At 38.7% G+C, this 15,366-nt stretch overlaps 2 protein-coding genes across 8 annotated transcripts in view; both read left to right on the forward strand.

Moving 5' to 3' along the window:
* Nucleotides 1–13,961, forward strand: part of ROS1 (ROS proto-oncogene 1, receptor tyrosine kinase) — a 124,234-nt gene extending 110,273 nt beyond the window's left edge. For all 7 annotated transcript variants that reach the window (XM_021089103.2, XM_084958253.1, XM_021089108.2 and 4 more), the window contains exons 43-44: nt 3,062–3,225; nt 11,917–13,961. In XM_021089103.2, the coding sequence (XP_020944762.2) occupies nt 3,062–3,225; nt 11,917–12,227 (475 nt within the window). In that variant the 3' untranslated portion in view covers nt 12,228–13,961. The remainder of the gene's footprint in view (nt 1–3,061; nt 3,226–11,916) is intronic.
* Nucleotides 1–15,366, forward strand: part of PHF3 (PHD finger protein 3) — a 1,103,753-nt gene that overhangs the window by 329,848 nt on the left and 758,539 nt on the right. The gene's annotated exons all lie outside the window — the stretch shown is intronic.

Genomic DNA, 15,366 nt, shown 5'->3' on the forward strand with positions numbered 1-15,366 from the left:
GTTATAAAGAAATATCTCAAGTGAAGGATTAGGTTCTTGGTGATGATTCTGATCTTTAAAAAAATGGAGCCAAGTTTGGCTCTCTGTATCCAGAATGTAAATTCCTTGTGTATATGAAAAGTCATCAGATCAATACTGAAAAATAGACCAATATTAGATTTTTCCATGATACCCTGATATTGACTATTGACTCTGACCTGAGATTCTTGTCAAGAAATGAAAGAGATGGAAGTGGATTTTGCATGCCAGATTACTATGGAATGGAGATTGTAAATACATATACCTATGATGATTTCTGGGTCACTGTCACCTAGTGATTGAGTATTTTCTTACTCTAGCTCAATTATCATTGCCTTGGTCCAAACCACCACCATTATCTCTCACCTAGTCTTCTTTAATTACTTCCTTGCTTCCACCTTGCCCTTCTACAATCCATTCTCCCCATATATCAGCTAAAGTCACCCTTTAAAAATGGAAAGATCATGCCCTATTAAAAACCTTCAATAGCTCCCCATTGTAGTGACATAAAATCCAACTCCTAGCCTGGTCTTTGAGACCTGCATGATCTCGCCTTCCTCTTCTGACCTCATCTCTCATTCTCTTACTCTCAATAACTGCTCTACAGTCACACTGGCTTTCTTTCACATTCTAAAATGTGCCAAGCTTTGTCCAAATTTAGGAATTTACATATGCTTTTCTCTTTTCTAATGTGTTCCCTGACTCCCCACCGAGTTCTCATGACTAGCATCTTATTTTCCTACAATGTTCTCTGGCTTAAATGTTACCTCTGCGGAGTATCCCTGTATGAGCAACTTGCCCAAAATGTTTCATCTCTAATGAGAGCACACATTTGTTTTCTTCAGTACTTTTTTATAGAACTTATAATTGGTAATTGTATATTTGTTGATATAGTACTACTACTAATAATAATTAACTACTAAATAATTAATAATAATCTGCCTTAGAGTTCCAGAAAGTAAAAAAAATAAAATAAAAAATAAAAGAAAGCACGTACCTGACCTTTTAGTAGTCAGTAGACATGGAAAGCTTGGAGGAGAGAGATGGTTATCTAGATCCTTTAGCTCCTTGTTAGTATGCTAAATGCCAGATTTGAGCGACTAAACCAACATTGGTATAATCTAAAAGAGGAACTGAGTAAAAACCCCACTCCTTCTGAGCCCCATGGAAATGTAGGAAGAAGAGACCTTGACAGATAGAGGTGGGAGGGTGAAGATGTTGGATATTTAGGTCCCGAGATGTCTGTAGGCTTCAGTTGGATTGGATGTGGGTGACATCAACTGCCCACTCCTCCCAGTTTGGGAGGATGGCCTGGAGGTCACTGAGTAGGGGATCTCCCACATTGACATGGAGACTCAGCATCTTGGACAGGGTCGAACAGCCACGTCCAGACAGAGAACGTATAGTTAGCACTTGCAGGCCTCCTTTGTTTCCCATGTAATGTGAACGTGTTGTTGAAAGCTACAGATTTGACCAAGGAGCATCCTGTGGGCATATGACAGGAATAGGAATGGATTCCCTGAGCCCTGTAAGCAGATATAGGACATGCTATAGTGTCAGAGAAGCCTGCAGCTAGAGACAGAAAAGGGAGGACCAGTGCAGTGGGGAGAGCCAGAGGAACAGGTAGAGATCATAGGCTGCAGATTTCAGCCTACGCCCACAGGATGCATCAGACCAGACCCTCCTTGTGGAATGGCTCATCATTCCACTCTGAGACTAGAGAAGGCCTGGAGGGTGCAGTGGAGTCCAAAGGATCCTTCACTGTGCCACTATAGGTCACCTAAGACTTTTACTTAAAGCCTGACACTATCTTGGAAAGGAAGGCAGAGAGAGTAGGAATAGCCTAAGAATAAGAGAGACTGAGTTATTATCCAGAGAAGACAGAATTTTTGAAAAGGATGTTTTCAAATATTGGAATGAACTAGGTTATAAAGGGTATTATAATAAATGGAGTTAATTTTCTCCTGCTAGGTGAGGCTCTGAGAATTAGTTACAGAAATATAAAAGAGATACATTTTTCACTCCTGCTCCTATGAATTATAGTGGATAAACTGTGTCACCCTTTTTTTGGGGGGGGGGCCACATTTGTGGATTATGGAAGTTCAGGGCCAGGGACTGAATCCAAGTCAGAGTCAGAGCTTTGACCTATGCCACAGCTGCAGGGATCAAACCAGCACCTCCACAGAATAACAAGCCAACTCATTAACCTACTGCACCACAGTGGGGACTCCTGTCCCTCTCTTAAATTTACTATGTATACCTTATGAGGATAGGAACCATATTACCACATCTCTAGCTCTTGACAGGCTGCTTGTATATAATAAATGTCCAACAAATCTTTGCTGAATGAATGAATGAACATTAATTGATTATTGTGCAGACATTTCTTAGACAACTATTAAAGAAAAGATAATGTTTAATCAACCAGCTATTTATGTCTAGGGGAACTAGGTCTTTTAATTAAGCTGACAGTGTAATGAAGAATAAAAGCATTAGAATTAAATCTCATTTCTGCCTCTAGTTCTGTGTGGCTTGGAGTACAACTTAGATTTTGTTTCACATATCATTGTATGAATTTAAAATTTAATCTCAGCTTATTCAATAATTTTTACAGCTGTTAGTTCCCTTATGGCTTCTATAAACATTTTCCAGCCATCTATTTATCTCTCTATTTATTTGGATTAATTGTTAAAATAAATGTCAATTGCTTAAAGGGAAGATGTTTCTAATAATGGTATCAATATTGTCAGCCACTTTTTTTTTAGCTGTGCCCATGGCATGCAGAGGTTCTTAGGTCAGGGATTGAACCTGAGTCACAGTGGTGACAATGTCAAGCTCTTAACTGCTAGGCCACCAGGAAACTCCCCAGCCACTATTAAATAGGAAACAAAAGCTTTTGTTCTAGTTCAGTTTTTTAATTATGGAAAACTGGCAATAACTCAAATTATTTTCCTTCTGAAATAACTTTTCCTGGGTTATCAGTAAGGGTTTCCTAATGATAGCCAATTGCCATTTACTTTCCTGTCTTTACCCACATACACAGGTGGAATTTAATGACCCAGTGCTGGGCTCAAGAACCTGACCAAAGACCTACTTTCCATAAAATTCAAGACCAGCTCCAATTATTCAGAAATTTTTCTTTAAATAGTATTTCTCAATGCAGAGAAGAAGCAAGTCCCAGTGGAGTCATAAATGAAGGTTTTGAAGGTAAGTTTGACTCTTCTTTAGAACGTTTGGGTTTTTTCTTCAGTGTAACTAAACAAGGTTAAAATGGGATGTACTTGGAAGACATGGAAGAATAATATACTGGCATCATCCTCATAATTAAGTATTTATCGCATTCTTCTTTGAAAATAATTTTGATTTATTCACTAAATTAAAAAAGAATAATGATATGGCCCTTGGATTTATAATCTAAGATAGTAAAGAGGAGAATTAACATGTTAGACTATTTTCATGAGGCCTGTTCTCTCTGCCCTCCACCCCTCGTGCCAGTTTGGACCCAAGCGCAGAGTTAATTATAGTTGATGGTACATTATCATCATTGGTCTATGCAGGGCTTCTCTTTAATTTTGTTTGTTTAGTCCCTTTATCTCCATATTCCTCTCCTGTTCTAGTTCCTCTATCCACTTGGCAGGCAGCCATTCTAACGCATTTAATGTGTATCTTTTAATTCATGTGTTTTCCTGCAAAATGTGTATTGTATGCATGGATACTGTCATGCTATGTAATGCTTCTTTTCTTTCTTTTTTCATTAAGTACTGTGTTTTTAAGAGCCGTCCATGTTGCTATGTATATATCTAATCCGTTGCTTCAAACTGCTATTTAGTTTGCTATGATTATTGTAGTGTGTTATGCTTTGCTAAGGTCTAGTGTGATTCCACTTCAGTGTTTTGGTATTAAAACACAGTAGTCACTTAATTCATTTCCAAAATCAGATTCACAATGCATTTGCCTAATTGGCTGCAGAAAAATAAATTTTAAAATGATCCTTTCCAGATGCTCTTGAACTCTATCCTATTAATAAAGTCCACAGGACCCTTGTTTTCTTTCAAATGCAAACATTCTTGCTTAGAAATAAACCTGGCAAGATATACCGTGACTCAGAATCCTCAGAAATCAAGCCTCTTGGTCTCTGCAGTGATTGATTATACAATGGCTGATGGTTGTTCTGGAGTCATCTCTCTACAGTGAGACCTTCACCTTGAGTGATGTATTTGACTAATAATAACAGAGAAAAATAAGAAGCCCAAGGATGAATATCTGCTTGTCTTGTTTACTGTTTCTTCTGACTACACATTTTGAGTAACTTTGGATCCATGACATGAATGGAGATAAGACTATGACTGTGAAACTTCCTTAACATAAGCAGCTAAGTGAGATTGGGAAGGGCTGTGCTTGCTTTGAGCATGCTTCATAATCTCACATTGGCTCTACCTGCCTTCTCATAATAGAACTGAGCTGATTCTAGGAGTTATAACTGCAGGGCAACCCTATCCTTTTGGAGGGTTCTGTTCAAACACTTGCTGTGTGAAGATCACCCAGGTTAAGGAAAAACATACCTGTAAGACATTTTAGATACTATAAACCCCTTCTCACTTTCTGAATATTAATGTATTTCTCTGAATGAATTTTTGACAAAAATTTTTAAAAAGTATTTCAACAGATACCTATTGACTTTCATGCAAGGCACAGTGTTAAGCACCTGAATTTAATGTGTTCCACTGGGAAAGCTTTAAAGAAAAAGAAGAGGTAATATTATTTCTTTCCCTTTGGAAACTGGAGTCAGTTTCTTTAATTTTGTATATTACGTTTAATAGTTGGCGTTCCCGTCGTGGCTCATTGGTTAACGAATCCAACTAGGAACGATGAGGTTGCGGGTTCGGTCCCTGGCCTTGCTCGATGGGTTAAGGATCCGGTGTTGCCATGAGCTGTGGTGTAGGTTGCAGACGCGGCTCGGATCCTGCGCGCTGCTGTGGCTCTGGTGTAGGCTGATTGCTACAGCTCCCGCGGCATATGGAGTTTCCCAGGCTAGGGGTCCAATCCCAGTCTGGTGTAGGCCGGCAGCTACAGTTCTGATTCGACCCCTAGCCTGGGAACCTCCACCGTGCGTGCAGCCCCAGAAAAGACCAAAAAAAAAAAAAAAATAATAATAGTGAGCTCTGCTTCTACGGGTGATTTTGAGAATTGTTCTTATTAAAGGACTGTCTCTATCCACAGGAAAGGCAGGTGTTACCTCTTCACTATTGAATAATACTGTTTTGCTCAAACCATTTTGAATCTGCCCCTGCTTAGCCTGGTTCTTACTGGTTGTAACTTTGCAAATGGAAACTTTACAGGAACCACAATCTGGGGTGGTTTGCCAGTAGTAGTAAAGTGAAATCTTTTGTTCCTCAGATAGACGAATGGCAGTAACTAGGTTGAGTTGATGGTGTAGATGTGTGAAAGACAAGCAGAACATGGTTTTGCTTACTGGACACTAAAAGCATGATTTTCTTATGAAATCACTACACTTATCTCTAGAAGGCAACACGTAACTACTAAGCCTCTGATTCAGATTTGCTTGTGAATATTCCTTTTTGTGGACTTTATGAAATTAAACAATCATCATCTTCTTAAAAGAATTTTTGTTATTTTACAATCAATCAAAAAATGACTCCTGATCCTCTCTGATTTTTCTTCTAACTTCTCTAGTAATTAAGCTCTGTAATGGCTCATGCTATATTATTTTTATAACTGTATTTAAAGGTCTTTATTATACATATATTTTATGTTTATTGCTTAAAAAATATATAAAAGTGACTGAGCAGAGTAAAAGGTCTCAACTTCCTCCCTGTCCTCACTCTCCAGTACTAGCCATTGTGTCATTTGATTATACACTTCACATATTTTATATGTATACACAACCAGTTATAGATAAATTCATTTGTGTTTGTTTGTATATGTACAAACTGGCTGGTAATCCAGAGGAACGAGTGGGATGTAGATTCTCTGGTCAGCTTTCCACCATTTTTTAAATTTATTTTTATTTATTTATTTATTTATTTATTTTTGTCTTTTTGTCTTTTGTTGTTGTTGCTATTTCTTGGGCCGTTCCCGCGGCATATGGAGGTTCCCAGGCTAGGGGTTGAATCGGAGCTGTAGCCACCGGCCCACTCCAGAGCCTCAGCAACACGGGATCCGAGCCGCGTCTGCAACCTACACCACAGCTCACGGCAACGCCGGATCGTTAACCCACTGAGCAAGGGCAGGGACTGAACCCGCAACCTCATGGTTCCTAGTTGGATTCGTTAACCACTGCGCCACGACGGGAACTCCCCACCATTTTTTTTTTAAACAAAAGAGCTTATATTTAAAGATTTGGTAAACAGATTATTTTAAACTATATCTGTTGCCAGAAGCCAGGAGAAATCCTGTGTTACCACTGAGAGGGAGTTCATGTTCTGTGGGAGTCCTGAGGAAGGATGCCAAAGCTACTCTGGGTGGTGGAGGGAGAGTCAATAAAAGACACTGAGAAGTTAACCCTAAACTGAGTTCTGCAGAGAGGTGAGAAAAAATTATCTGTGGATAGGAGCAGTATGTGGAAAGGCTGGGAATCATAGAGAAGAGGGTGTTCATAGAACTGCAGGCAGTTTATTACACATGAAGGTGGGAAATGGCAAGTGACAACACTGGAGGGATAATGGTCACACTAGTAAGGTGCGAAATGAGGGTAATTGAAAGGTGAAATAATGAAGGTGACAGCTGTAGATAAAAGGATATGGAAGCCAGACTTACCATAGGGGTAGATGCTATAGGACTTGGTATCTAACTGTGTGAAGGAGAGAGGGGAGACAGTGGTGAATCCCAGTGAATTGAGAGACTAGGTGAAAAGCAGTGCTCTTCTCAGAGATGGGGGATGTAGGAGGAGGAGCATCTTTGAACATGTTTGGTTTGAGCTGAGTGTGGGAGAAGTGAAGGCACCTAGTATTCAGTTGGAAGGTCTGCCCTGTAAACATAGGTAGTTAAGGTCAAGAGTGTAGATGAGGTCATTTAATTAAAGTGTATAGAATTAGAATAGAAGTGAACAGTAGGTGGGGCCCAAAAAGCAGCCAATGTATGAGGGACTGACAAAGAAAGGTGGTGGGCACTGAGAGACGCCTAAAGCAAAGAGGAAGATTGCCACAGAAATCCAAAGGAGGGAGGCTCATGGAGTTGGGATGGTCAAGTGCTCAGAGGCAAAGAGTTCTTCAGGGTTGCAAGGATTTTACAGTTGAGTTGTGTTGTATTTTAAAATTCAACTCTTTGCTCACAGAAGTCTTTCCCTCCAAAGTATACAGACATTTTATAAAAAAATCACAAAGGCTGACTTATTGAGTGTTAGAAGGCCGGAGAGCTTAGCTTTACCTTAGGTTTTACTGGACATCTCCATGAACCCTTGAGAAAAACCTTTGTATCATATAACATTACCTAGTTCATCTATGACACTGAGGTAAGTACCAAACAATGCTTACAGTTCATATGGAGAAAAAAACCCTTTTTGCAAATGGTTTTTAATTGCAGTATTAGCTAATTTTATTTTAGCACTTTTTTATGTTCCTTGTACTATATGTGTACTATATGAGTGAACTCATTAAATCCTTACAACAGCCCTATGAAGTGAGCATTATGATATCACCATTTTACAGATGAAAAGACTGAGGCCTAGTAATTTGTACATGGTTATACTGCTGAATGCAGCTGGAGCAGGACTCTATTCTAGAACCTTTGCTCTCAGCCTTTACGGAGACACGGCTTTGGTTAGGAAACTGCCCTCCCACTCTTCCCACTTTGTTACCTTTAGTGTGCTGCACAGCGAGGTACAGTGAAAGACCTTATTACTTATAGCCTGCTAGAAAAGTTACACCAATCTGTCCTGATTATGTCAAATTTATTTAAGTGTCAGGTTGTTGACAATTAATATTCTAAACAATATTTCCCCCCCCCGACCTGAAAGCAGGCATAACTAGACAGAATAAGGATTTAAGAAGAGTTTAACAGGGACTATAATCAGACTTTGATAATTTAGGTAGAAACAAGTAATTCTATGCCAGGACAGATACAGAATTCTGGCACAAGAGAAATTCACATTCAGTTATTTACAGTGAGTATAAATCCTGAAGCTAAGGTATACAGAAAGAAATATGGGGATCACCAAAAATCTTCATAATTGCCATGTGGCTGAACAAAAGCAGCAGAGAAGAAAGAAGAAATAGAATGAAAGCATTTGTGTATTTGCAAAGGACAAACATCATAGAACAGTCTCTTCAAGGCAATCCTAAACTTTATTATCTTTTAAATAAAAGAGAATGTGTTTAATAATAGTTTGCTACTTTGCAGACTGGTGGGCATATTTAGCAAAACTGTAAGAAGTCTTCTTTGTTATTGTCAGAGATATATAAGAAGACAAGGAAGCCACTGGAAAGACTTTTTTGAGAAAATAAGGGGTGGGGGGGAGAGCATTAGGATTATAGGGTGCAATAATACCATGCCAATGCTATGGTCCTACTGACCTAATGGGGTGGAGAGGGGATAGAGAGAGATTAGTAACATATCTGGGCATCTAGTAAAAATATCCCAGTGACTTCATCCAAACATTTGTGTAAACATCACCTCATCAGTCCCAGAGAGTTCTACAGGAAACAAATCTAAATGCTCCTCTGCTGTTCTAAACATAGCCAGTCAGCCGGCATATGTCTCGTCTGTAAATACCCTGTCTTACTTGGAAGTCTTTATTTTAATATTTCCCTCTTAAACTGAGGGTTGCTGAGTGTGTGCCATGTTTGCTTAGGATCTCTGCTTTAAGGACCTGCAGGTTTCCTATTCAGTAGTTTTTAAACCAAAATAAACAACCCATTCCATCTCTCATAATTCTTTCTGCAATAAGAAGATGTACTAATTGCTGAAAGCTTGCCAGGGTCAAGTTACTAAATATTGCCCTAAGTACTAGGAACCAGTGAAACAGTTAGCTAATGATTTTTCTTTGACATATGGCACCAGAATTTGAAAAAAGATTTTTTTTGGCCTTATATAAAGTAATTTTTTTGCAAATAGCTCAATAGAAGCAAAAATTAAATCATGTTTCGGTAGAAAGTTTCCCAATATGCTATTTAATGGGCTAAAGGTATGGCAATAAAGCAGGTGATAACGAGTAGCTAGACCTGTATTGTAGATCCAGGTTTTTGTTGAAATTCTAAACTCCTTTAGCCTAATTTCTTTAAGCCCTGTAGGAATATTATCCTAATTTTGTCAATAATCTGAGCCACTGGGCTATTTAAATGTTCTATTTCTTCCTATCATTTTTTGATATTTTCTATTGCTACTATCATGCCTAGCAAGGTTATTCTTGAGTTTCTCAATGGCTGTCAGTACCTTAGACAATAATTGTAATAGCTGGATCCTTCCATAGATACTCAGCGCTTAGGTACTAACCAAACCTGGCATCTGATAAGCTTATTTCTATGGGGGAGATATTATACAACACTGTCTGACCGTTCATACAGTTCGAAATATACTATAATGATGTCTGAACAATGAAGAGGAACATGGGATAATGTCAAAGGCTCTGTGAGCCTGTAGCTGTGCTGTTTTGTTCTTCACCAGTGGGGAAGGGTTTGCAAATGAAATAAGAACTAGTAGGACAGAGCAGGGGCAGAAGTTGATATGCTTTTATAGTAAATAAGCTTTGTAGTTCAGGTTTGGAACTTGGCTATAGACAGACCCATTAAATTCCATCAGGGAAAAATAGGTATAATGGTGCTTTCCTTAGTCCTTTGAAATTATTAAAAAATCTCCCCATATTTCAATGTAAGTATATTCCAAATAAACCCAGCCTGGGTATATGTCAGGGCCAAGTGCAGAAGGTTGGCAGCCCTGCAGGCCTCCCCCCATATTTGGATGCTCTCATGCTGGAAGGACAGGAAGGAGAAAGGGCAGGACCATCATCTAGCGACTAAAATGTTTCTTTCTTTCTTTCTTTCTTTCTTTCTTTTTTTTGAAATTCTTAAATCTATACTTCAATAAGTCTGCATAGATGTTCATTCTTAGTGATTTAATCCTTCTTATGCAGGATATTTAGACAAAAGCAATGTCTAGACTGTGCAGAAGAGATGAAACTGTTACTCCACCTCAATTTACAATGGTCCAATGTTATTTCATCTCATGTTTATAACTGCTTATATCACTGTGAATGTTTCTAATTTGTAAAACATGATGCTGTGTGAAAAGACAGTAACATTTCTGATTATAAGTTTTTGTTTCAGGTAGTAACACCCAGGGATTGGAAAGCATTGGTGAAAAAAACAAATAATTCCCATAATATACATTTACATATTCATTTTGTTGATTCCCTAGAATTTTGTGGAATGTTTCAGAATCTCTGCTATTAGGTTTCACAAGAATTCTTATACTTCTCTAAGTAAGAGGGCAGCCTTTAAGTAGAGAAAGACAAAATAATATGAGCACAATTGTGAGAAAGGTCAGTTACCTTCTGGCTGCCCATTTTTCTGCTGCCACCCCTACCTCGTACACGTGTGTCTGGAGTCGGTGCCTCTCAAGGACTCCTGTAGGGTGCACTGCCCACCACCTCCTCCTCCCACTGCACAGGAGCTCACCCTCCTCTCAGGGAGGTGAAAATGAGGGCACAGACCATGCCAGACAGTTTGGGTTCAAATTCTAGCAGTGTGACCTTGGTCAGATCATTAAACCCCTCTGTGCCTGGGTTTCATCTGTGAAATGGAGATAATGCCAGTACTTATTTAATAGGAGAAGAATGAATTAATATATGCATGTAGCTTAGAACAGTGCCTGGTATGTAGTAAATACTCTGTAAGTATTAACAACAATTATTATTCTTGTATTTCATGTCATTTTCCTTTTCCCTCAACTTTGCTACTAAAATTTGCCAGGCCTGTGTCTGTTGCCTCCCTACCAGCCCTTTGAGGTCATATGCCTGCTAGTTCTAATTTATCTGTCGACTAGTGTTAATGATTTTATATACCACTGGTCCCAGGGAGATGGCTGAGAGCCAACTATCCTGGCTGCCTAGCTGTTCCTCAGTCCGCGCCGAGAGAGCTCCTGCCTCGGCGAGATCCTTGTTTTTGCTGTTCCCTCCTCCTCGACTCGTCCTTCCAAGATGAATTCTCTTGTTTGATTCAGGTCTCTACTCAAGTTTTACCTCATCCGAGAGGACTTTGCTGCCACCTCATCAGAAATAGCAGTCCCCATTCCAATACAACCATTATTCTTTCGCCCCCTTTCTGTTGGATTTTTGTTCATAGTACTTATTGCCACCTGACATAGATTTACTTGTTCATTAGTTTATTTTCTGTCTCCCTCCATTAGGATGAAAACTCCAAACAGCAACAAACCTGTTTTGTATATTGCTGTATTATCAATACCTAGGACATAGCCTGGTTTGGAGTAGGTATCCAATAAATATTAGCTTAATACCTGATTAAATTACTTGATCTAAAGAAATACATCTTAAAGGGCAGATATTTTAGCTGGTGTGGGAAGATGAAAGGGAAAGCACTTTAGACAAAAAGGGCAGTCCCAGGGCCATTTAATTCCTCTCACAAAGACCATGTCCTTTTTCCCATTACGGAGGAGTTAATCACATCTGTGCTCTCACCACATTATATATGCCTTTCTTATATAAGCAACAGCACCTCCTGTGGTACCATTTCTGCTCTCCTACTAGATTGTGGTAGCATCCAGGACGGGAAAGATACCTTGTGTCTTGTGTTCCCTTAGTGGTTGTCTAAACATTTGTGAACCAATGCGTAAGGCTGTTGTTGTTCTAGTTTTCATACTGCCTGGATATTACAAATAAAGGGAATCAAAGAGATGCTAGAATAACTTTTATATTTTTTTTCACAGCTGAAGATGGTCATATGATTTGTTTAAATTCAGATGATGTTAGATCAGCTGCTTTAATGGAAACCAAGAATGAGGAAGGGTTAAACTATATGATGCTTGCTACAGGATGCAGCCAAGGTGAAGCAAATTCTGAGGGTCCTCTAGGCTTCAAGGAATCTGAGTCTTGTGGTCTGAGGAAAGAAGAGAAGGAACCACATGCAGACAAAGATATCTGCCAAGAAAAACAAGTGGCTTACTGCCCTCCTGGCAAGCCTCAAGGCCTGAACTATGCCTGTCTCACTCACAGTGGATATGGAGATGGGTCTGATTAATAGCTCTGTTTGGGCAATGCAGAGTTGAGATAAACACTCCTCCCATTAAGTAGTCACTGAAAGAAAACCTAGTAGAATGATAGATATTGTGGTGTGGTGGTCTATGACTCTGAATTAACACTGGAAAGTTCCCGAATTCTAATCTTGGTTCCAAGAGCCATTTGGTTTTGGTTGTGACAATCCCCATACCAACTGTCTAACCTTCAGCAGAATTCTTGAGGTGACCCTCTGAACATGTGGAAAGCTTAGAAAGACTTAAGAGCCTCAAAGGGAAACTGCTTTCTCACTCCAAGCATACATCAGGCCAGTCTGGGCTGCAACAGCAACACCTTAGATTGTTAGAGACAAAGTAGCTATGTTTGGAGACCTGAAGGAGGAGCATGAGAAGCATACTCAGGGGCCAGCTGAAGTACAGATTACCCCCCAAAGGGACAGAGGAAATGACTAAATAACTCCACACACAAGAGCACCTACAACATTAGGAAAGCTATGGCTAAAATGCAGTCTTTAATGACTAATGTAAAATATCCCATATTTTGGAGGCTTGGAACAGCAGCTTCAATCATATAGAAATAGGACCATAAAGATCTCTACATCCTAAAGTTTAGCATTCCATGATCTTTGGGTCACATAAACATCGCCCTCTGATTTGTACGCTATTATAGAAATTAGCTAATATGGAGATAGTTTTTATTTGCCAGATCTATGCTATACATAAACTGCTTAGGATTATATTTACTATCAAATTTTCTTTAAAATTAAATATGATTATATAATATTAATTCAAGCTATGTGATTTTTAGCAGCCATACAAAATAATAAATATCTAAATGAAAACTATTAAAAAATTTCTTCAAACACTCTGATTTTAAAGGCAATCTTTTTTTTTTTTTTGCAGTTACCCATTTAAATCTGAAAGCCTCAAGTGCTCTAACAGTAACACTAATGAAAGTATTCTCTGTGTTTAGTTGCAGTGTACAGGACGTTCACAATATATAAAGAACCCTTTGATTATAACATTCGCCAAAAGCTACTGTGGAAGAGAATCACATATCCATTTTCATCTTAGATCATTTAGCTCATTTTTAAATTTGTCTACTGCCTGAGAACCTGCAGAGATGATTGGCAGTATGGTGAGGGCCACAGAGAGGTCAGTGTGGTAGTTCTGTGGTGAACAGGCCCCAGGTAAAGATCCAGGATTTGTGGCTATTCGGCCACATCTGTTATTCCACTGAACTAGGCAGAATATTTTCCCTCTGATCTCACCTTCTAGTGGGCACTGATTATTCTTTTTGTTAGCTCATCATATGATGCCTCTTCTCGTGTTGGGCAATTCCTCTACCTTGATTTTCCAAGTGGGAGCTATTTTTCATTTGCTTCCCTAAGATCGCATGCAGTAAGAAGGCAGGCGAGTGACCCTAGCCCCCTCCACCCAGACATACCCACCACAGGCTTCTAATTGAGAGTGAAGGAAGCAAAGAAACAGGGACCACAGTGAGTTGCCCCTGGTGATGGTGGCAACTGCAGTTGGTCAGGCTTCCTGGATGCAGTGTCCAGGGCCAGGAGAGTCCACAGAGCCAATCTGGAGCCTGGGGCTCTGGCAGCCAGATGGGCTTGGTTCTGCTGTTAGCTGAGGCTCCCTGTTCATAGCCTTCAAGTTGGGTTATCAAGCTCTCCCAGGGATCCTGTGACTTACTTCCCTATCTTTTTAATAAATATTTTTCTTTTAAATCATCCAGAGTCAATTTCTGTTTCTTGCAACCAAAACTTTTGCTCTGCCAGTGCCAGATCTTTATTTTGGAATACACAAGGGATCAGAAGTGTATTTTCAGATTTTTCAGTATAATACATTTGCTTTACAATGTGGACAATAGAAAAATTTATAGGATATCTGAAAACAGCCTGTAAAGTATCATGTGTTAACTAGGGTATAAGTGCAAATTAGTAGTCTTCTTTGTTATTCATAATGAATAATATCAGTAGAAATATTTACTGCATACAATAGCCAAAACATGGAAACAACCTAAATGTCCATCGACAGAGGAGTGGGATCAAGAAGATGTGGTACATATACACAATGGAATATTACTCAGCCATTAAAAAGAACGAAATACCAGAATTTTTTGCAACGTGGATGGACCTAGAAACTATCATGCTAATAAGTGAAGTCAGCCATACAATGAGACACCAACATCAAATGTTTTCACTGACATGTGGAATCTGAAAAAAGGACAGACTGAACTTCTTTGCAGAACAGATGCTGACTCACAGACAATGAAAAACTTTTGGTCTCCGGAGGAGACAGTTTGGGAGGTGAGGGGGATGTCCTTGAGCTGTGGATGGAAATCCTGTGAAATCAGATTGTTATGATCATTATACAACTAAAGATGTGATAAATTCATTTGAGTAATAAAAAAAATAAAAATAAAAATAAAAAAAGGAAAGAGGAGAGTGGATGGGGTAGGAGGACAGTAATTAAAAGACATCAAAAAGACATGACATGGTTAAAAAAAAAGTAATTGATAAAATACAAATGGCTGGTAATGTAGAAAACTAGGTATGCTAATTCTGGAAAAATTAGATTTTGTAATCAAGAGGGGAAAAATTGGCAATGGCTAAAATTTATACTTGTTAAAATGTGTTCTTCATCAAAAATTAACAGAATAAAATCATTGATAATTTTTTAATCTTCAAAATATGATCTGAGAATATCAGACTTGAGAGGAATAATGGCTCCCCAAATCAGAAGTTATAATTGGTATAAATAAAATAATATAAAAGCTAATCAATAAATCTAACCTTTATTTGAAATTGTTCAATGAAAAATAATCCATTAGAAAAATATTTAGGTTGAAAAGGAAAAATACTGTTTGATTTAACATTGCAAATTGAATAAAGATTTACCTCCATAAAATTAATATGTTGCTATAATTCTGTTGAAAATGCCTTATTCAAAATGCTTTATCCTTGGTCCCAGAAACATTCTATGTTGCTTACCAATCCTGGTTTTCACTGACCTGTTGGAATGTTCTTGCCTATTCTCTGCTTATCTAAATCCAAGGCATCCTTTAGGATTAGCTCATATTCCACCTTTTTGGAAAGGCTTGTCCCTAACTCACTCCCTTTTCCCTTCTCAGAA

The sequence above is a fragment of the Sus scrofa genome, chromosome 1 (genome assembly GCF_054392235.1).
Source record: "Sus scrofa isolate SSC_HxYL_T2T_F1_AM1 chromosome 1, Sscrofa_HxYL_maternal_Yorkshire_Landrace_v2.0, whole genome shotgun sequence".
Classification (NCBI taxonomy): domain Eukaryota; kingdom Metazoa; phylum Chordata; class Mammalia; order Artiodactyla; family Suidae; genus Sus; species Sus scrofa.